Source organism: Conger conger, chromosome 9 (genome assembly GCF_963514075.1).
Source record: "Conger conger chromosome 9, fConCon1.1, whole genome shotgun sequence".
NCBI lineage: Eukaryota > Metazoa > Chordata > Actinopteri > Anguilliformes > Congridae > Conger > Conger conger.
The window spans coordinates 48,392,178-48,415,820 of record NC_083768.1 but is presented as its reverse complement, the minus strand read 5'-3'; the positions used below and the strand labels follow the sequence as shown (position 1 = coordinate 48,415,820).

At 41.6% G+C, this 23,643-nt stretch overlaps 1 protein-coding gene across 1 annotated transcript in view; it reads right to left on the bottom strand.

The window, feature by feature from the left end:
- Positions 1-23,643, bottom strand: part of LOC133137694 (maestro heat-like repeat-containing protein family member 1) — a 41,012-nt gene that overhangs the window by 16,798 nt on the left and 571 nt on the right. Inside the window, exons 3-27 of the mRNA XM_061256031.1 lie at positions 23,134-23,265; positions 22,097-22,259; positions 21,127-21,225; positions 20,886-21,037; positions 19,777-19,917; positions 19,350-19,442; positions 18,875-18,953; positions 17,980-18,093; positions 17,606-17,679; positions 16,911-17,033; positions 16,660-16,767; positions 14,589-14,730; positions 12,365-12,405; positions 12,137-12,278; positions 10,405-10,457; positions 10,148-10,255; positions 9,121-9,240; positions 8,660-8,782; positions 7,273-7,419; positions 4,632-4,658; positions 3,296-3,418; positions 2,944-3,023; positions 2,117-2,255; positions 1,479-1,574; positions 1,227-1,331 (exon numbers count right to left, since the gene is read on the bottom strand). Coding sequence (XP_061112015.1) covers positions 1,227-1,331; positions 1,479-1,574; positions 2,117-2,255; positions 2,944-3,023; positions 3,296-3,418; positions 4,632-4,658; positions 7,273-7,419; positions 8,660-8,782; positions 9,121-9,240; positions 10,148-10,255; positions 10,405-10,457; positions 12,137-12,278; positions 12,365-12,405; positions 14,589-14,730; positions 16,660-16,767; positions 16,911-17,033; positions 17,606-17,679; positions 17,980-18,093; positions 18,875-18,953; positions 19,350-19,442; positions 19,777-19,917; positions 20,886-21,037; positions 21,127-21,225; positions 22,097-22,259; positions 23,134-23,265 — 2,724 coding nt within the window. The remainder of the gene's footprint in view (positions 1-1,226; positions 1,332-1,478; positions 1,575-2,116; positions 2,256-2,943; positions 3,024-3,295; positions 3,419-4,631; positions 4,659-7,272; positions 7,420-8,659; positions 8,783-9,120; positions 9,241-10,147; positions 10,256-10,404; positions 10,458-12,136; positions 12,279-12,364; positions 12,406-14,588; positions 14,731-16,659; positions 16,768-16,910; positions 17,034-17,605; positions 17,680-17,979; positions 18,094-18,874; positions 18,954-19,349; positions 19,443-19,776; positions 19,918-20,885; positions 21,038-21,126; positions 21,226-22,096; positions 22,260-23,133; positions 23,266-23,643) is intronic.

Sequence of the window (23,643 nt, the reverse complement as noted above, 5' to 3'; positions counted from 1 at the left end):
GTTTCTGATGAGTTACCACAAAAATAGTGAAACTGAAATGCCACCCTGTTAAACTAAGCAACCTCTTTTTTCTCTGAAACTTTGGAAATTCATGCAGTCATGCCAGCACATGCCGTAATTTGTTGTGTGTTAGCGATATGTAAGTGTAACAGAATTGTATCCTCACAGTGGAATATAATGAGTGGTTGGGTTTAAGTGTGGCTTCAACAATTTCACTGGTATAATGAGAGTAGCTCTAATAAACCAAGGGTCTCACATGCATGATAAATTGTAATGGATTCATTAAAAACTATGCAATGGTACATGTATGTGTTAGTATGAGTGTATGCAACAAATTTGTGTCTAGGAAGCTAACTATGCAAATGCGCATCATTATGTACTGTATGCACTGTAATGAGCATTTCATGAGATGACATGCAAATTTCATTGGTGAATATATTACAGTTCAATAGCACAAAGAGTTCAATGCAAGAGTATTTCATATGGGTCAATGTGACAATTTAATAATATAAGGGCCAAAGCAAGCACCATCTTTTACTTCTATGATTTTACATAATAGGACTAACTTTCATCTACTTCTCATCTACCAAGTCCTAACAGTAAATAAATATAACCTCATGTGACTCAGCAAACACACACATTTTGCTTAATTCTTAATTACTTAATGGCATATTAAATAGAAAAATAAGCTAAAATAGGAAGCCATGTGTGAAAGAGTAAGTGCACCCCATGATTCATATAAAACATTGAAATCATGAAGTAATGGTTGTCTGTGTGAGGTTATCAGGCTCTTACATCAAATCTGATTAATTCTGACCCACTCCTCTTTACTCAACTGCTTCAGCTCTTTTTTTAGTTTCATAACAACTTGTGGGAGAACATCCTTGCTAAGTACTTAAGACTTCATTATGGCTCAAGAGGAGCATCACATGACAGCACTACATGTTCCAGAACTGATATTTAGTCACTATCCCACCTCTCTCATCTCACCTGTTCATCCAGACCTGGGTCAAATACGTAATTGTTTTGGATTCAAATACTTTTCTATGTATTACTTACTAGCTTGGTTAGTGTATTGGAACCAATGAAATACTCTGAAAAAGTACAAACCCTGCCTTCTAGTCGTCTTGATTGGCTCAAATGCACTAGGCAAGATCAATCAAGCACAAAAAAGTATTTGAATTGAAAACAATGAAATACTTGATCCAGGTCTGTGACTTGCTCACCTTGATGTTGAGATGGTTCAGGTAGAAAGCCAGCATGGCAGCTGCGGTCCGCATCGCCCTCTCACGCTCGTGGTTCATCTCAGAGCACAGCCAGACCTTGATATGCTTGACAGACAAAACAGAGACTTCAGCAGGCGTCACCATAGGCCCTCTGCCTGCTCGCCATGAGAGGAGAAGCTAACAGAACATAACAGACAACAAACTGGGCGGCCATTTTATACACAGTGCTATTCAAAACAAGGACTATGGTACCTTAAATATGCGTTGGAGTCCATCTGGGTTCATGTCTTGCATGAGCACAGTTTTAAGAAGAGTCTGAAGAGTGCAGAATGTGTCTCTGTAGAGGGTCTGTGGAGAATAACAGCAGTTACATAAGTGAGCAATTTTTCCACTCTTTTCCAATAAAACACATTCTAGCAGCAAAAGGGTGGTACATGGATTGGAAACAAAACTGTTGACAAAGTATGATCAAATAAAATTTCACTTTTTATTTTAAAATGTGTTTTGGTCACATCATATGTACTCAGACAGGATATGAAACGCGTTACTTTATATAAAACTTCAATTCAACGAGGCATTCTTCAAGGAGACACTCGTTTCAGGACTAATCTCAGTTAAAGTTAAGGGCCAGGGCTGTGCAGTTGCACTAGAACAATAAGGGGAAATTGAGGCCAGGTGGGTGACAAGCTGTCAAGCGTAGCAGGCAGGGAATTATGCGAGCTGTACAGTTACCACGCTCTACTGGGAGGACGGTGCTATTATTACAGCATCTGCACTCCGCCACGCCGAGCCCCAGAGTGACGGAGAGAAGAGGAAGCTTTCTAAGACTGTAGAAAAATAGGAAGCTTTTTTATGTTTTTGTTAGTTGGCCGTTCAGAGGTAACCCTCACCTCCCTCGCCCGTGGGTCGAGCGCCTGGCCGTCCTTCCCGCGGTCAGGCTCCTCCATCGGGGGTAGGCCGAAGGTGCTGTTTAGACAGGTGCGCAGCATGTCAGACTTCTCGTTCTCTGTCAGCGCCGGCTCCAAGTTGCTGGGCTCAGGAGTCAAAGGTAAACACCGTCGCTCATCGCCAGCTCGGGCATGACGCCCGGAAGCTTCTGGAATAAGGGCGACCCCGGTCTCCGGGGAGAACCTCTCAGCCTGGCCTCCGTGCGTTCAAGGCGGTGAGTGAAAATGCGGAGGTGCTCAACGCTTTCACGGAATCGTCGAAAGTTCTCAACCGCAAGAGTAAAGGGGGTTTTAGCGGTGTTCACCTACAATAAGTGTGCTTTGGGAGAATGTGCTAGAGCCAAAATGAAGAAAAACAGTAAGTGTGTGGCAAATGTGTGCTTCTTTCCACAGTCTGAGACCGGGGAAACACCGTTACGGTACGAGAGAGAGTGGTATTCATCAAAGTGGAGCTGAAAAGCTACAGAGCTGAAAAGCTCTTCTTTTCATGTATTATTTGAGCCCAGAACCCATGAGGGAGATGGGCAAAGACTTTTGGTTCATTCTCACTCTCACTCTCTCTCAACAGTTTCTGGTACTTTAAATAAAACGTTGGTGCAATCTAGACTTTCCATAGCTCCCAGTTCTTCTGTCCGTATCCAGTTCTTCTGTCCTCCAGGGGTGTGTCACGGAGTGTGACAGGGTGCTTTTTCGCTATAATCCAAACAGTGAATGCAAAGAGCAGGGCTTGCCTTTGACATTTCAACATCATCAATTTCATGGAAGGATACAACAGGCTGGAGCACGTAGTCATGGCAAGATGACGAACTGGATTCCTCATGACATCCAATGGCTCCGCCTTAACAAAGTCCTTGAACAGACAGAGGAGACAGCCAGCTCATAATTATTTCCAAGACAAAGAAACATTTCAGAAGTTTGTCCACAAAGAAAAACAGTGAAGATCACCACAGTTCTAAAATGAAATTCACTCAATATACAGTACAGGCAAAAAATACTGATTGATTAGACTGACAATGAAAGTGATTTACAAGATCTACATTTGAATTTCCCTTGCTTCTTCTGTACCATTACAGTATGTTCATTTGGAAATCTGAAAGGATGTAGAGGTATATGGCAACTGACCATGATTACGCCCATGAGCTCCTGCTTGCGGGTGAACAGGTAGCCCTGCCGGCGCACACAGGCACTGACGGCCTGGGCTATAAAACCCACACTCTGAATCAGACTCAGCTTCATGGTCAGGTCCTGATGGAGATACAGAACACGTGCACACACACACACACACACACACACACAGCACATACAAACACACATACAGACACACAGACACACACACACACAGCACATACACACACACACACACACAGCACACACACATGCAGGCACACACACACACACACACACACACAAAGCACACATACACACACAGCACACACAAACACACAGCACACACACACATGCAGACAGACACATCAACAATATTATAATATTGTAATATGTTTTAAATATTTTTAAAAAATGTATTTCTTAATTAGCCAGATGACTGGTGCAAGTACTGTAAGCATTTCATTGTGCATTATGACTGTATTGTGCATATGACAAATCAAATTTGACTTGACACAAATGTGCACACGCACACACATATACAGACAGATAACTTCTCAATTATGGATAATAATGTTATACATAATACTAAGAGGTAAAGTGCATCATGGAGACCGAACAGACAGTAAGCGAACTAAACTGGCAAAGACCAGACTCTTTGAGCCACTAATCTACCAACTGTACACAGAATTAACCAGGGAAATCTATTTATAGGAAATAATAAGGCTTCACAGTATGGCTTTTGATTGAGAGAATCAAACACACTGTAATTAGGACATGGGTGTAATAGGCTCAATCTTAGTTATGAGCACTGAGCAAATATAGTGAATAATTGCAGTTAAAGAAAGTTTGGAATTATGATGCTGGGTTAGTAAGAAACTCAGAAAGATATTTGCTGAGTAGAACAGTTTAAAACTAACACTAATTATGAATTTTAAAGATCTTTAAAGACCTAAAATCTCATAAAAGGAATGAACTGGATAGACTCTTTGGATATAATTCATACTTTCAAAAGACTCAAAAGAGTCAAAAGCAAGATATTTAGTGTTCTACCTGAATCGGCCAGTACTGGCTCAATACACGAGACCACATGCTTATTTCCCAATGTAACAAAGAAGCCAGGTTTTTTCCCCCCTCTGTAGTGAAACATGTACTTGAGCATTTCAGTTTCTGTGCAGCAAACCCAAACTAAACATAGGACAGGCCCCTCTGGAGCTTATTTAAGAAGTTCAGAAGTTAAGAAGATTGATACTAGAACACTTTTACCTGCATGCCAAGATTCTCAGAAGCAGTTTAGAGGGTTGAGAGTTTAGTTAAGGAAGAGGGTTGTTCAAATGATTTCCTCTGACAATACCTTAGTCTCGACTTTCATTCCCAGTACCTACATAACAGAAAAGTAAGAAATGCATTCAATTTCAAAGAAAAGGTGATTTATTTATAAAAATGACAAGACATTCCACATACTTAAAGAAGTGACAAATGGAAATGTAGTAAAATTACACCACTGCATTCTGTCAAACAAATTCTAATATCCATCGATATCCAACGCCACACAAAAGTAGAGTAACATAAGACTGGTCTCCATAGAGGAAGGCTTTGTAGTTCTTTATGGAACCCTATATCATAGGTCTGAATTGTGAAAGCTCCCAGACAAAAAACTATTTTATCCAGCAAAGAGCCCTTTAACTAGATGGGGTTCTTGGGAATCACAGGTTTTGAGGAGTCTAGGATGACCATTGAACTGTTAAAGACCTTCAAATCAAAATCATATTGTACAGACAAGACCAAAGAAAACAAATACCGTGATGCCAAGACTATTTTGTTCAGTTGTGACAGCAACACAAATCTTACTGTATACTACCCACAGAAGATTTGTTTTTGTATTGTAATCTCTAGAAAGGCAGAGTAGTATAACGGTGGGGACTTGACCTTGTAACGAAATTCAATTCCCAGTTGGAGGGCTGCCATTTTGAAAATTCTTGATAACAATGCTCAGCCTAAATGGCTCCAATAAAAATATTCTATGTGAAAATATACTCTGTAAAAGTTATTGCGGACAAGAGCACCTACTAAATGGCTAAATGCCATTGGAGATCATGTTTATTGTATAACTAACATGGCATTTTTTCCGTTTAAACAGTAAGTGACCTGACTACTGTGGTGGGCTGCCACTCAGACAGGAAAGTGAAGTGAATATCCATACAGAACAGGTACAGTACCGTATTTCAAATTTCACAATTCTCCAGTTCCTAACTAAGTAAGAATACACCTTTTCCTTGTGGCTTAATGAGCATTTTAAGAACAAAGTAATTGCACAAGGTCTTTATCCATCCATTATCATAACCCACTTCTCCTGAACAGGGTCGCAGGGGGGCTGGAGCCTATCCCAGCATACATTGGGCGAAAGGCAGGAATACACCCTGGACAGGTCGCCAGTCAATCGCAGGGCACACACACCATTCACTCACACACTCATACCCATGGGTAATTTAGACTCTCCAATCAGCCTAACCTGTCTTTGGACTGTGGGAGGAAACCGGAGTACCCGGAGGAAACCCACGTGAACACGGGGAGAACATGCAAACTCCACACAGAGGCCGACCGGGACTTGAACCCAGGACCTCCTTGCTGTGAGGCGGCAGTGCTACCCACTGCACCATCCATGGAGCCCTACAAGGTCCATCCATCCATCCATCCATCCATTATCTGAACCCGCTTATCCTGAACAGGGTCGCAGGGGGCTGGAGCCTATCCCAGCATACATTGGGCGAAAGGCAGGAATACACCCTGGACAGGTCGCCAGTCCATCGCAGGGCACACACACCATTCACTCACACACTCATACCTACGGGCAATTTAGACTCTCCAATCAGCCTAACCTGTCTTTGGACTGTGGGAGGAAACCGGAGTACCCGGAGGAAACCCACGTGAACACGGGGAGAACATGCAAACTCCACACAGAGGCCGACCGGGACTTGAACCCAGGACCTCCTTGCTGTGAGGCGGCAGTGCTACCCACTGCACCATCCATGGAGCCCTACAAGGTCTTTAACCAAATAAAAATAGCAAAGCCTGTTAAGTGGTGTGTGACATTTTATTAATGAGAACACCTAAAAATGCTGTCCACACATATTAAAATGATATTTAGTAACAGTCCAAAATGATATCTGTTCAAACTAGGAACTAGTCATTGTGTCTACAAGCTTCATGGAAAGGCCCTGTTTAAAAATAGACATTTTCCTGCCCGCTGCCCTTGTGCACAGCACCAAGCGTCTGATCAGCGTGTCCTTACCCCTCCAGAGCCAAACCCCATGAAGTCATTCCCCATAATGCCAACCATAGCAAGTGCAGCGTTCCAGGAACAGTACAAATTGATTTTCAAGCATAATGTTAAACCTCAGCTATTCCAACTATTTTCCTTGCCGTTTAAAAAAAAACACATCACCAGCTCACAGCAGAGAAAGGCAGGGGTACTGTATTCTCTGGCCGCATCCGAAACCGCCAAAATGCCCTGGTGGTTCGGTTACTTTTCTCTGTTTGCTTTTTGACAGCAAGATGAAAAGCAGCCCCTGTCAGCCATTACAACAGGAGTTAGGAGCGTGATTTAGCAGCAGCGCTATGGGCATACGATACACAGCAGCGCGGTAGTTATACAGCATGTACACAGACCGACCCATGGGGAGTTCTCCGGACTGGAAAATCCACATTTGTGCTCAAAGTGCTTACTATACTTCTTCTGAGAAATCAATCTTGAAAGGCTGGTCAGATCCCACTACTCATTAAAATTTATTTGGGATGACATTTCCTTAAATAGCTTATTTTTTTCAGGACAGTGGATGGAAAAGCTGCACAGAATCGCTTGTGCTACTTTAGGTTAGCCGTTTTGGTCCTGTACAATTGATTATGTGTTATTGTCCATAACAAAGTGATTGCCGCTTAGCAAACTGGACGTAAGGGCAAACAACCGCTGTCCAACGGGCTGACCGTTACTGTACCTTGGTGTTGAAAAGCTTGCTGATGTTCCGCAAGATGTCCGAGTCGATTCTGCACAGGATTTGGTCCTCAGGGGCGAGCAGAGCCACGTACCCGTAGCACAAGATGAGCGTGCTCTTCGCCTTGTCCACATCCGAATCACCCTTATCCTGAGGCCGGGGAACAATCGGAGGGCTGGTATAAACATAGGGGACCTCACAGAGCTGCACTAACCCAGAGATGCACTAAGAGGCCTTCACTGTAGCCTAGTGGGTAAGGTATGACTGCCGTTGGGCCCTTGAGTAAGGCCCTTAACTCTGCATTGCTCCAGGGGGAATCCTGCTTAGTCTAATCAACTGTAAGTCACTTTGGACAAAAGTATTAGCTAAATAAGAAATTGTTATCTTTATTTTAGGGTTTCATGCCACCTGCTGCTTTCATCTGTCAAATACGCACAATTGTTTAAATTATCTGACATTTTGAACAATCATGAGCTTCAGCACTAGTCCGCTGGATCCCAGGTGAATTTTTGCCACTACGATCAGGGTGCAGCAGCATTAGACCTCAGTCAAATACGTAATTAATTTGGATTCAAATAGTTTTCTGTGCTCGATTGATCTTGCCTGGTGCACTTGTGCCAAGCAAGAGGACCAGAAGGTGGGGTTTGCATCAGTTCCAATAAACCAAATGTAGAAAAGAATTTCAATTCAAAACAATGACATATCTCACCCAGGTCTATCCTGTATACCAGTGAAAATGAAGCCACAATACTTGGTTGGAAGACAATGTAGCATGCGCGATATCCCACGAGGAGTGTGCCCTGTGTTTGCCCCAATGGCAGAGGGCAGCTCTGGTGGTTTAGTAAAAGAATAAAACTCAGGAAGAGCTTCATCCAGTGCTCTCACCTTTAAAACATCAATCTGTGATATGAACCCTTAGGATGACTGTCAAATTATTTTTTTGAATTAGAAGCTATGTCCATCTCACATGCATAGGAGTTTAACAACACAATATTCTTGTTGAATTAAAATTGCGGTGTAAAATATCAACAACATTTCAGATACATATTTTAGGCGTCTCTGAAATTATGAAATTAACTGCACTGCTCTTTTTATTTTTCACCTGTGTATAACAGAAACCAAAATCACTGTGGGGGCTTAATTCCTTGTAACAGAAACATTACAGCAGAAATTAATTCTTATTTTCACTTTGCTTGTTATTCCAAAGTGGGTGATGAATACATCTGGCGAACCATTATTACAGCAACACCGGGGTCCATGCTAATGATACAATGGAGCAGGCCCTTTGGTATACAGGAGGAAAAGTATTAAGCATTCCTTGCCGGCATCCTGTGGCTTGCAAATTACAGCCTGTTCATTTTCAGGTTAAGCAAATCTATGTAAAACCTACTTTAAGCAGCCCAAATATTCCTGAGGCTTTCTTGAAGATGTCGGATTTCCCGAAGTCTTCCAGTTTCGCCAGAGCGTCGTGCAGATGACTGCTGGCGCAAAGGCCGATTCCCATCGCTGCTCCCTGCAAAACCAATTATCCCGGATACCCGTTATTAACAGATTTCAAATGGGTATTATAACCCCCAAAGCCCAAAACAATATATTTACAGTATCCTTGCTGCCTGTGGCTCTTTCATTACAGACATTAACACCAGAAAATGATAATAATTGAAATCTTTTGAAGGGACATGAAAATGAATTAGCTTTGACGGCATAAATTAGAGCTTAGAAGGCAGGGAAGAATTCGAAATAACTGTCAAACAGAAGCAGCTATAGGCCACAAGGCTATCATTCAGTAGGCAGCTTGGCAGAGCAAAACAAGCCAGTCATCGTGCTGTGTCTGAGAGAGGAGCCACGGACCTCCCTCTCCATGGCGCCGTGGTGACGGGCGCAGACCAGGAGTTCCCGGAGCTGCCTCCCCACCACCTCCTTGTTGTTGCAGTGCTGCAGAGTCACGCCGATGCACTTGTACAGAAAGCTCTGCTCGGGGCAACAGATCGGGAGTCAGTGAGCGATGGCGGCCACCAAGGCAAATTCACTCGTTCTGTTACTGAAGTTATACACTCATGGGCGCACACATGTAGACACACACACATGCACAGACACACAAACACACACACACATGCACACATGCACAAACGCACACACAAACACACAAAAGACAGACACACACACATGCACACACACAAAACACGCACGCACAGACAAACACACAGTTGCATGCAAGAGTAGGTATGTGAGAAATCAATTATTGTAAAGGAAAAAAGTCCGTAAGTCAATTTGATATCACAACATCTGTAATTCAGCTGAGTGCACATTTCAAGCAGCAAGTATCTGTATTAAAGAGAATGATGGTATTTATTTAGTAGAGAAAGGTAGGGAGATTGAGGGATTGTTTTGTGAGTGGGTAGAGAGTGCTTTTAGGTGTACAGATGAGCAGAGAGTGCAGGGTAGAGGAGAGGGGTGTAGAGTTGCAGAGGGGAGGAGAGAAGAAGGTGTGTAGGTGAGCAGAGGGAGAGGTGGAGGTGAGATGGAAAGGTGTAGGTGAGGGGGGAGGTGTGTAAGTCAAATGAAAAAGGTTTGTGGGTGAGATAAGGTAAATGTGCAGGAGATAAAATAAAGGCATGTTGTGCGGCATGAGTGAAGGCATGAAGAATATACTTTTGTGATCAGAGGTGGAAAATCCAGTTCCAGAAAGTGAAGTCCTGCCCAGTACTTTGTTCCAACCAAAGGATGTGCTAATTTGCACAATTGTTCAGCCAAGAGGTAGAACCAATGAGTGAAATCAGCTGGCTGAGTTAATGGAACACATGGCACGACTTTAACTTTCTGACCCCTGGACCTTCCTCCTCGGTTTGCAGGGTACTCCTGTAAGACTGTGATTCACCTTCTCCTCCAGGTAGCTGTTGTAGGTGGGAAGGTAACGGGTTGCCTCGGTAGCGAGCTGACAGCTCCACTTGTCATAGGAAATGGCCACCAGAGTCTTGGACAAGAGCTGCGACAAAATAACCCGTCACCAAGACTCCCCTGTCTCCCATTAACAGCACATTCATTTCACGAACAGAACTGCACGTTGAAACAAGCCTCGACAACCTTGAGGAAACAGCACAGAGGCATGAGAACGTTCGCATAAACAACACAAACCTCAAGCAGCCTTCCCTCCCATCTCCTCCGGTCCAACGTTTCCTCTGTTGACTCTGCGTCGAACAGACAGACAGCGAGTGTTTTTCAGACGGATAGACAGAAAGACAGAAAGGAAGAAAGCCATTATTTCAGCTTTAATTTTAGGGTATGGACTATATGGAGTGCACTCTGCCGGAAGCACAGCCCTGTGTCAATGTCCAAGTACTTGCCCTGCTGAAAAAAACAGCTCAAGCTAGTTTTTGAAATAGCTGGTAGCTGGTTGACCAGTTAAGACCAGTGCCATACTCAACAAGGTTTGACCAGCTCAAGCTATGTTTAGAAACAGATGGTAGCTGGTAATTTCAAGATGGTCCTACCTGGATTTTACACCAGGGTACAGGGTATTCATTTATGAAATATTCTAAACATACAGACTTACATAACAGTGAACAAAATGAAGTTAAGTGGACAAAGATTTCTGTAAAACACAGTGTTCTTTACCCACTCGGACTAGGTCATTTTGTGAACCACATCCAAGCCTCTTGTTAAAAGACAGCTTTTAACACCGGGATTTATTTTGCAGTTGTATTCCATTTTTATTCCTGACTACACAAAAAAATCAGTGATGCGAGAAAGGTCAATAGATGGAAAATTGCTGCTTGTGTATAAACAGGTATAAAAATAGACTGCACTTGTAAAGGGCATCTTGGTGCCATGCCCTCATCTTTGAAAGCCATGTTAATAACTTCCAGTCGCACCTTGAGGGGAATATTTCTGCCTGTAATCCTGCATGTGATCCAATACAATCAAACACTTCATATGATTGAAGAGCCATAGAAATACTCAGGGCCCTACTTGAACTCAAAATGCACTTTAGTACAGAATAATTTACTGCTGTGCAACTGACTGGGCTAAGATTTTTTCCCCCTTTTTCACAAAAATTGCAACAGTATTACAGGGCAAACCTATTACACTTCCTGGTTCTTTATAACAGGAAGTGATTTGTTGTCATAAACAAAACATAAAGAGGTAGACCCTGACATCTGGTTATTTGCATGCTCTGATGCCCGATTTCCTACAAATTTACTTACTTAGTTGTACATTTAAACCCAGCTATGTGCAATGTAAATTTGCTTTGGGATTATGGGAGACTGAGGAGTATTAAAACCCGAATATCTAGGTTCAGGAACAGCACATATCCGGAGCTTGTCTGTATCTTAAATACTGTACCTCGTAGGATATTATCAAGCACTTTATGATGAACCCAGGCAATAGAGCTTATTTCAACTGATCCTAGTACTTTATCCTCTTACCCATGAGTATTATGTACTTGGGTGAGCAGTAGAGTTTTCTATAGTGTGCAATAGGCTATGTAGGAGGGTGTTTGACTTGGGTCTGATACCTTATGTGTTTTCTTGTACCTTTCTATTAGATTTTTTGAAATATTGTATGGTTTCATTCGGATTTGACATGGGTCTGATTTTTGTATTTGGGTCTTTTGAATTGTTCAATAGTGCACTGAAACAAATTCCTAGCACCCATACACTCTCAGAGAAATGGGTTCTTTGGATTTCCATAGAGGAACCCTTTTTGTTCTTTCTAGATAGGAGAATACCAGGCTTCTATTTGGTACCATTTCTTTATGAGAAATGGTACTATTTCTTTCTTTACTGTATGGTGGATGGGGCAATAACATATTAAATTGAATTGAATTGATGTACTGTCCTTCGCACACAGTAAAGGAGCCCCTTACCTTCCAGGCAGTGTAGGAGTGGGGGAATCTCAGCCTGCCACACATACTCCAGTTTGGGGTGGATGCTGGTGCTGAGGACCCTCATCAGGCCCAGCGAGGGGGCGCCCCGCCCCCGGCAGCGGAACGGGAAGGAGGCATTGACCTGGCAAGAAACGATAGGCGGTCCGGTCCAAGTGCCTCTCCACAGACTTTTACTGTAGAGTCTTAGGAGAGTTTACATTCACTTACCAGCAGCCTCATCATGAGCACATAGGAACTGGGAAGATTATCTACATGGAAAAAAAACACAACAAAAAATTGAATAAATTGATTTTACAGTTGGCAAGCTCATGCTCCAAACATTATAGCAGTCAATAAGGATAAGTCATTATATTCACACTATACCCTATTCTTTATCACAGTATGTTTGTTCCTCAAAGTGACAAGTGAGGTTAGTTCATGGATTAGAAAACACTTGTTTTTTTAAAAGTGGCACAGTTGAAGCCATTTGTGAATATATCGGAATGCGACAATAACCTGGATTGAGTCATTAAAGGTCCTGTAGATGGGAGGCAAGCAGTGCACGTATTAATGAAAAGCTTCTAATAATAATTTCAGCAGCTATTCACAAAATTCAGAAAGACATTAATGGCACACACAGTATGGTCTGTAAGTATTTTGACAGTTGTAAAATGTCAGTTTTTTTGGCTCTGTACTCCAGCACACTGGATTTGAAATGAAACATTAATATGAGGTTAAAGTCTGTCACTTTTAATTTGAGGGTATTTGCATCTATAAGGAATTGTATCCCTTTTTATACAAAGGCTACCCCATTTTAGAGAAATTGTACCACAGTCCAAATACTTACGGACTACACTGTAACAATCCATTTCTTGTGTAACTTCTTGTGTAACTGACCAAATATACTTGTGTAACTAACCGAATATACCCCAGCCTCACATAAAATGGTAGCTAAACAGCATCACAACAAATTAGTGTCAGAAAAGGCAGCAAAAGGGCTGATTATTTCTGCTGATGAACAACCAGGACCTTAAGCTGAGTGAACAGGGCTGACAATACATTTACTGTAGCAAGGCTCACACAGTAGTACAGCATCAAACAGTTCCTATACAAGTAATTCAGTAAACCAGTTTTAATGTACGGTACTGTTCTACCACACCTGTGAAGTTGGAAACTTTATTTGCGAATATAAAAAAAGAAAAAAGGCTATTATTATTATTCTTCACACAAAGATGCTTTTTGTACACCTCTTCTACAGATATGCCACTTATAAAGGGCATCTGGGTGCCATGCCATCATAACAATACAATAGATCCAAATAGATACTATTGTTATAAGCTGGTTTCACTCTATGAAACATTTTCACTTGTTCACAGTCATTAAACACATAGTCTAGCTGAGGCAACCATCGGCAACGAGCACAAAACACCTGTTTATCACAAATAAAGCGTCACTCAAAACATCTCTGGAAGGAGCCAATTCCCACAGTGACAGTCCCAGTCCAACAGCAGTCAGAAGCACTTTACTTCCCTCTCCACTAAAGGCCCCTGTTGATGTGGACCATTACTCCCGAGAAGAATAGCTGGCTTAAATCATTCAAGAAGCCTGTCCCTACCCCTCTAAAAAACTATTTATTTCATATTCCAAGCATATGGTGGTATATGGAGTGGCATGAGCAGCCTAACAAATCGGATCAGAAAACATAATTTGAGGCAAAAGAACTACAGGGAATTTCATGCAGTCAGAATATCAGCAGTGTTTTGTTGGTGTTTACACGGCTCTACATAATTTTTACTAAAACCTTCCCATGTTTTATTCAATTTAAATCTAATGTTCTCTCCCTGGCATCAATAAATTTTTGGGATTCAATCACATAATAAATAAATGCATACAACTTGTTAAACCATCAAGAATTACCAGCCATTAAAACATTACCAAACCAAAGGTATTTATTGTATACACGTTCATGTCAGATGTTTTAAATGTTATTTTCTAATTTTCTAATTATAAAATTATTGTTTTATTAGTCAGGGGACTGCTGCAAGTAAGCATTCATTTCATTCATTGTATTGCTCACATGAGAAATAAAATTAGATTAGATTAGATTTATTTCCCAAAGTCAGTTTTGACTGAGCGCCACTAGATCTGGGCACACAAGCCTCTCTTCCTGCAAACCCATGTCATTACATGACCTTCAACTTTTCCCCACATTTGTCACCCCAGTTCTGTTCGGCCAATTGTATGGTGCTGCTTCTCTAGTCTGCAACCTGCCAGCTGCCACAGCCACCGCAGTGAAAAAAAGCACAGCCGACACAAGCAGGGGGGAGGACAGCAGTTGCTAACGAGCGATAAATTTGGGCCAGCCCTCCTTCCGCGGCCGATGCTACCGCTAATTACAACGCCACGTGCTAATTCCAGGCTACGTTGGTCGCTGTTGTGAGACGTGCCCGACCTTCTGCATCGAAGTCAACGATGGAGCCGGGTTCCAGGGCAGCTTTCTTGCGGGCTAGCAGGATGAGGCTCTTACACAGCGGCGTGGTGGCGTCGGTGTACTGGGCCTGGGTCAGATAGCAAAACAGGGAGGGCCAAAGAACCTGGGGAGTGAGGGAACACCACAACACGACACACTATCACACCACCCAGTGCTCCAGGACCGTGTTTAAGAGGCATTAAGAGACTGACAAGATGGTCAGTCTGCGTTCTCAACATAGACGGAATTCTCTCTGCCAATGTTCAAGTGGTGGGGCACGGAATATCCACAGCTAGTAGAGTAGGAATGCAGATGACACTTAAATAAGGAAGTACAGAAGGTAGAGGAGAATGCATGTGATGCAGCAACACAAAAAAACTGCATCACAGGGTGCCTACTCAGACCGCCAACAGTAGACAACAAAAACGATACATCCATTAAGAGCTACACAGACCCTTTTCCGTCCCAGTTGCATTTTTAAGCAGCATTCTCTTGATTTGCCACAGAAAAGACTGCGGGTGCCTGAAAAGTGCCTTGTCCGTCGTGATGAAAACGTGTTTTGGTTGGTAGCAACAAAGGAAAAACACAAAAATGATTCTCTATTGTAAGCAAAGCACAAGACGCCTGGCTGTGAAATTGAAATCATATTTAGGGGTTTTCCCCAGCAAGGGGATAATTATTTTTCCATCAAGACACATTTGGATCGAGACAACGGGGGCTTACAGCCAATCTGATGTTGGTTGCTGGTCTTGGAACAGGTATTTTATAGACAAATACTAGGACATAAATACCAATGTCACACTCAGAACTGGCTTCTAAAAGTTCCCAGTGGGCTTATTGGCTCTGTTACACTCTAACATAATTTTTTTTTAACAGAAAAATTCAACCTGAAAATAACTTGCGTCAAAAATATCTGCGAAGCCCCCAGACCCTGTGGAGTAGAGTGTTTTTTTGTCACTCACAGCTGTGATCTTCACCGCATGATAGAGGGACATAATGTGAGAAATCACATCGAGCCAAATTAGTGCTAAACTTTCCTGTGTAAAGGCATACTGAGGCTCAGCCCTATTGACACAAATAACCGCCCTACACTGTGATAACCATTCAGTGTTTTCACTGGAACAAAAACATGCTAACGCACACCACCATAGGTGGCAGGAATAGGTGAGAATTTCTCTGAACCGGCTCAGCGGAATGAAGGCATAGCATACGGACTATGCCGCAGAATCCCCAACGTGAGGCCGAAAAAGGATAATTAAAAACTGAAATATATTTATGACGGCTAGAGCACGGCTTATTAAAAATAGTATGATTCCCCAAATCCTGGAATGCAGCGGGAAAGGCATTGCATACAATTGAGGCTTGGGCATAATATTGGGCTACAGTTACTGTGGTGGGTGATTAATGTGAACTGTCAACGGCATAATGACTTCTGGTCATCGGTGACGTAAAGGAAATGATTACGGTGCAGAAAAAAAGGGGCAAACACCTTCCAAGGGATGCGACTTCAAGGGGGGAGAGAGAGAAATGCCTGGCTAAAAAATTCCTTTACAAAAACGTTATAGATATAAATTATTATGTGGTGAAACATAAGCTTACAAAAGTATGAGGGCTACATTATTCACTTCAATGAAACCTGTCAATTATTGACTTTCACAATGTATGTATGTATGTAGAAATATTGTTTTGTTTTAAATATGTGGATACTAGAATATTCTAGAACATATTGTGTTATAGATATAAATAATTATGTGTTGAAACATTTGCTTACAAAAGTATAAGGACTACGTTATTCAATTCAATAAAACCTGTCAATTATAGACTTTCGCAATGTATGTATGTATGTATGTATATAGATATGACTTGTATGTAGAAATATTGTTTTATTATTACTATGTAGATACTAAAATATTCTAGAACATATTGTGTTATAGATATAAATAATTATGCAGTGAAACATTTGCTTACAAAGGTTTGAGGACTGCATTATTCAATTCAATTCAGGAGAATATTCTAGAACATCTTGTTGAAATGTTGTGAGGAGGGGGCTCACGTCGATCAGACGGTCCACGGTGGTGGTGAAGAGGTGCAGCATGTTCTCACACATGCTCCGCAGCGCCTCATTGGTCACGTCCTCCAGGCCAGGGGACTGACACACACGCTGAGGCTGTAACACGGAAGGGGGAGGAGGAGACACAGAAGATTTGGATAATTAATGGCCTTCTATAATTATATATAGTTCTATAATCATCTTCCAAAACAAGACAGGATAAGTACAGCCCAGCGGAGGGAGGGCGGATGTACCTGGTAAGTGTCGGGGACTGCGCAGTGCAGGATGACGAACCTCACCAGCAGGTCCCCCCCCTCCAGCTCCAGGTAGCCATGGTGAGCCATGGCACTGATTACCTGAATAAACATCTTTTTCACCTGTAGGGGGCAGTGCGACACACAGCTAGTTTACAGCTTTGCTCAAAAATAGAAAAGGTGCAGCCTGGATCTGCCATTGGTCGATGTTATCCCCAAGGTCCAGGCTGATGAACTGGTTTGTATAATCAGTACACTTGCAGCTACAGCAAAAAAATCTGAAAATCGAATTGAATGGAGTCCCAATTATTGTGCAAGTCTTTTTAAAATGCACTGAGATATCACCTTGGCGATGTCAAACAAATCAAAAAGTATTTATTATACAAGAACAAAAAAAGTCAATAACTGGAGCAGCCAATTTCAGCATAAATGAGCAAAAGAGGTTCCTATTGCACATGTACTGTACTGAATATTGCAAGCTGCCAAGGTGACCGTCGCTGTGGCCTAACTAATGCTGTAATACTGTGCTGTAATGGGCTTAATAGTTTAAAATTCATCTCTATCCCCACTTCAGCTGATGTGAGGTGACCGTTTGAGTGCAAAATGGCTGTCATGCATCACCTGGCTCGCCTTCACCGATAAGCACATTGATATCCTTGAAAGGCACTAATTTGTCACGCAGAGATGAGCTTTACCCTGTTGCTACGATCGAGCATTGGCTGTCGTACGCTGTTGATAATGTGAAGCTTCTTGGATTCCATGACAGAACCTAAAATGAAAGGTTCAGTCAGCCATTTTGTCATAGTATTAAAATGCACTTTACCCCACTATACCCCCACTATACAGTATACAGCCCCGGGAGTGCTGCACATATTAACCTTTTTCAGATGTGTCAAGGACTTGAAAAAATTAATTAAATCTATAATGTGCAATGTGCAATTAAGTGTTTTGTTATTTACAGTCCTGGGGAATAAAGTGAAAATAATTAAGGGATAGATATTTTGGAAACTCTGAGGTGAATTTGCTAACCTAGAGGGCAAATACTCAGCGTGTGGCTCATTGGTCTTACTGGAAGTGTTGATGAGGTGTTTCAGCACCGCTAGGGAGCCCAGACGGTTGCGTTCGTTGCTGATCTCCAGCTTCTGGAGGACAAACGGTATCACGCGTTCTGAGAAAGTGTGGGCTAAAACGGGGAGGACGGAGATAAAATGATAACAGTTTCAATAATTTACATATACATTTTCTCAGTGACTGCCTAAGAGAAGGCGAGAACGGTCTGCTATATAACACGCCATTGCTAAATAAAATGTAGTCCAAAAAAAATATAGCTTCTCTGCAGTGAACTGAAGTCATGTTGCAAGACTCTCGGTGATGTAAATAAATCCAAAATTGTGGACATCATAAAAGGCATTTCAATTTATCTGACAATCTATCACAAATATTAGAATACACAACAAAATGATCACAAATGAATTATCTACACAATAAATCCACCCATCCAAAAAATGTATCCTTCAGAAATAGTGCTTTAAATGACAGATGCACGTAGCTAACACAATCAGTAGCCCAACTACATTTTGGCTCCTTTGAATCCCCTCTCTCAGCAAGTCTGGTGGATTACATCTATTCTCAACTGACTCCGGTTTATAGCACAGAATTTAGGTTATAGCACACACCAATCCTGAAACAGCTAAAGTCATGGGATTCCAGTATTACAGGAGTTACACATGTCATCTATTTTTTAAACCTTTGTGCTATAAATACAAACCAAAGACATGTTAAAATACCATATTATCACACACAGTTTAAGCAGGAAGTAGCTCAAGTGTGCCATCTTCTGTAATTTTAATTTGACTTTGTTTGCTGAAACAGTCTACACCCCAAAATCCAAGAGTTTTATTTTGTGTTCTTCAATCTATTTGGATTGTAATCCTGCCTACTAATGACACATAAATCCCACTCACCCAAAACAGTGAAGCATCTCAAGACCTCATTGTGGTTCTTAAGAGTTGATGGGTTCCTATAGTCAACAGGTATGCATGCCTAAAACAATACAATAACACAATGAGTACAGGTACTAGTACTAGTAAGAACACAGTGACACTGCTCTATAATATGCTGTAAAATATAATAAAATGCAGCAACAGATGTGTATTAACCCTTTCAGTTCCAAGAGTTCCAAATGGTACTCAAGCGTAAACTATGAATTTAACTACCGTAAAATCCATATGGCCATAAAATCCTTATGCCTTTTCAACCAATCCACATTACCGCTATACTAATGTTTTGAGCCCCAATTAAATCCCTACTAAATTGTCGAAATTTTCTCAACCAAAGCCTTCACCCCTGGGTGAAGCCACTTCATATTGGGATTGGGACTGAAAGGGTTAAACCTATTCTTATTTTCATCCATCCATCCATCAGGAGGCCGTATGATACCTGATGATGCATTGTGAGCATGAGGCCATCAATCTGTACCTCCAGAACCCGCCTGTCAGTGTTCATGGAAGCTTCTAGAATCTGACACAGACTCTGTGGGAAGACACATAGAGCACACATATGCTCATAACATGCTGTTTTTGTAAGAATTAAATGAAAGAGAACAACAGTGCAGGGAATCTGATAAAATCAACTGATAAAGCACCCAAGAGTATCAAACATCTACACTGAAACTGTCCGTCTTTCTAAAATAGTACAATTAGTTTAATTTGATGCTTAAGCAATAGCTTGGAGACAAAGGCCAGGGGTGACCCTCTGGGATGACAGTTGACCAAACCTATGCCTTGGGAAAAAAATGCAAATGAGGAACACAGAGGAATAGCACTTGTGTTTGAGTCAAACCGACCAGCAAAAAAGGAAGGCCCACCTTGCTGATGATGTAATGCTCTGAGTTCCTCTTGTAGACAGAGAGGATTGCAGGAATCAGCCTGGGAAGCAGCTCCTCCAACTTATCTTGAGCCAACAGAAGACTCATGGACCCCAGGGCACTGGTGACAGTGAGCGTCAGCTGTGCCAGTGATCACAGGGAGAATGTAAGAGTCACGCTCAGCAGTGCTATATATGACAGAGATTCGATCACATACTGATGGAAATCCTCTCAACAAAGGCAACTACAACTATCCTGCTCAGATTTTGTTGGGCTATTTTTAATTTTTAATTTCCCTTGTTTTGATACAGCTTTTGGACTTTTGTGATTACTTGCCCATCTCACTGCTTGCAACTTCCTACAAGACACAGAGCATACATGTCTTCCTAAATGTGTGTAGCTGGCCACCACTTCTGTTCAACTGCACAGACCTGCAGACACGGGTGCAGGCAAGCTGTGGGTGTAATCATGAGAGTTGCTGTTGCAGAGGAAACTAACTGAAACTCTGTCTTGCTTGGCAGCTAATTGCTTGTTGACCTGCGAGGCTCTCAAGGTCAGATGTCACAAGACAAGACATCAGACCAAAAAACCTTTTATCTCCCGTTTTAAAATCAAATCAGAAAATCAACAAGCTTACAGATACATGTAGTGACCTCCTCCCGACTTGTTATTATCATTGAGAAGTACGACCGTAAAATAGTGAAGTTTCAAAAACAATTTAAAATAAGGTCTAGGAGTAGATATCACATGGTGCTTGCATTTCTATTAAGAGACTTCAAACTGCAGTTCATTCATAGATTACTGACAATAACCCATTTGGACATTCAGTCAGGCATCACAGGCAGTCAGCCATTAGCTATTACAGTTCCAGATTTGAATCCAAGGAAAGCAGTGCATATTGTACATTCCTCTACCCCAGCCTGGAATCCCCGGAGACCAGAGCAAAGCGTTGTGCCATGCTTAGACCCAATTGCACGGGTCAGCCGGCTACTTCAATGAGGAAGAATGGGACACAAAGCGTCTTTCAGGACTAACAATGACGTAGTTGTTGAGGTGAACCAATTGAATTAGAGGGAAATTGGACTCCTACCATTTCTAATTTTGCATACCTTGGTCTCCTTGCTTTGCAGCCAGTTGCAGAACAGGATGTCAAAGGCAGCATAGATCTCAGCAGAGTAGGCGTCTTTCCTCACCGCAGGGTCAGGGGCCTTGTCCATATTGGCAAGGTATTCCACAATGCTCTCACTGAAGTGGCACAGGGCTGCAACCAATAGCAGGAGAAAGCTGTGCCTTCCCATAATGCTCCCCTCCAGGATTTATCCACAGCACAGCCAACATCTCTGAGCTTACCAGAAGAGAACGCCCACTTCATGTTGTCCTGTCTCGTCATGCCCAGCATGGGCAGCATGGTCGTCAAGATGTTTCCGAGGAAAGGCACCGTTCCATAAACTGGAAACCAAGTTCACACTTAAGTGCCGTGTACAGCTGAGGAATTTCTTGCATAGAACTCAAAAGGAGACCAAAATGTGAACAGTTAATACTTTTATGCATGTTGATGTAAACTACTGAATTACACTGGGTGATATTTATGTATGTTGAGATCTCACATCAGTTTGTGGGGCAGCATGTAAAATTCTCATTTCAAGAAAGACAAGATAAGTTTATCTCTGCTGGCTGAAATACAAAGCATGTTTCCTCAAACAATTCCTTTCTAAAATAGCAAAAGGAAGTCACATGTAACAGAACAGCTTTACCATAAGCTTTTACTTTCATATTCATCACTGTGTCATCATCAAATAAACAGAACTGTTATGGATATTGTTCTATAACATACACTGATGAGCCGAAACATTATGACCACCTGCCTAATATGCTGTTGGTCATCCGGGTGCCACCAAAACAGCTCTGACCTGCCAAGACATGGACTGATATGGCATCAAGATGTTAGCAACAGATCCTTTACCTGCAAATCACATTGATGAGCCTTGGGTGCCAACACCCTGTCGCTGGTTTGTGGTTTGTTCCTCCATTTTGAGATGCTTTGACCCAGTTTTCTGGCCATAACAATTTGGCCCTTATGAAAGTCCCTCAGGTCTTTACACATGCCCATTTCTCCCGCATCCAATACAACCAATGAGAACCAACTGTTCCCTTACTCTCTAATACATCCCAGACCTTGACATGCACCATTTTTATGAGATAATAAACATTATTTACTTCATCTGCGTCATAATGTTTTGGCTCATCGGTATACATTGGCACATGATTTGTGTGTAGTGTTGAAACATCTTCCAGTAATTGGAATTTAATCTGTGCTTACCATTGGAGAAAGAAAGATTAGCCAATGTTTGCACCACAAAGAAATGTGGGAGAAATCCAGGCTGGAATTTACAGAGGATCTCCTCCATGACGTCTTTGATGTATCTGTCACCCAAAGCAACCAAAATATTGCTAGCTGCCTGCTGCCAATCAGGTACTATGTCCTGTGTGGAAACATAATGAATATTATTTTCAATATCATTAGCATTTGACCATGAACTACACTGAGCATGTCTAGATACTGAACATAAAATACCTATTTTTTTCCTTCACAGAGATTTTCAACCTGTTATTATTATGAAGTATTGTACCAATGCAATATAAAAATATTTTATGACACTTTCAAAGCAGAAATGATACAGAAAATAGTTCAAGACAAGTGTAGCAGAGACACATTATTTTGAATCAGCTATTTTCAAAAATAGCAGTCTGTAAAGATGATCTCATACACACTAAGAACCATTTTTTGAGTGCTGTTGTGTTTGGTTCCCTTGAAGGTAAAAGAAGGTGGTTGCAGTGTTGACAGTAATTGAATACCAGAAGATATCAATGGTCAAATGAATACACAGCCATTTAAATTACACTGCATACAATGTAGCTGTTCAGAATTTTGTGGGCAACAGTATGTATGTAGCAGTAACTTCTTACAGCCAGGCCAAAACACCAAATTCAACTAACTGTTGTTTTAAAAGGACTATGTTCTTTTAAATTGCCATCTCCAGTTCTGGGAGTGACAGCAGATGAAATAGAGCTTGAAAATTCAGTATTGCAGCCTTCAAGGATTGGCTGTGAGCAGTCTGTCTATATTTAATCTAAATTATAAAGTCGCTGTGGATAAGAGTGTCTGCCAAATTAATGTAATATATTATATATATTATATATATAAGTAAACACTGGCGTATAGGAATCAAGAACTTAAGCATCCCACAGGACATAATGTTACGACCTGAGGGTAGTGTACACAGCATAATTTGTAAACAAATAAATCATGCATGTGTTTATTAAACTTATTAAATATATATTAAGAACCATCCTTACCTTCGATCTCGTCATTTCTTCGGAGGCCAGGTGAATGAGACTCTTCATTTTTGGATAGCTTATCTCATCAATTTTAGACTTTATCACCAACTCAACGGTCTGCAGCAGAACCACTCGATGTCCAACTTCAAGCTGCCCACAAAAGAACAAGCATAAGCTATATTATACAACAGGAAAATGATAGAAGAGAAAATGATAAGTTGATAAGAGCAGCAAGGCCAACTAAGAACTCCTATTATCAGTGATCTTGGTAATCAAGTGACCAAGTCCCTTGTCAGAAAAGGTATGATTTTGTTTCAGTGAGCAAGTCACTTTTTAAATAATATGGGACTTGTACTTATAAGGCAGCCAGAGTGATTTTGTATAAATAGCACATTGGGGTGTGTTGTTTTTAAACTTGTCAAATAATTCTACATTGACATTGTAAGGGCCAGTGTGAAATAATTTCCCGAGATCTTCACAACTGACCAACGGGAACAGTCACCAAATTGCTGTGTTCCCCTGCAAATA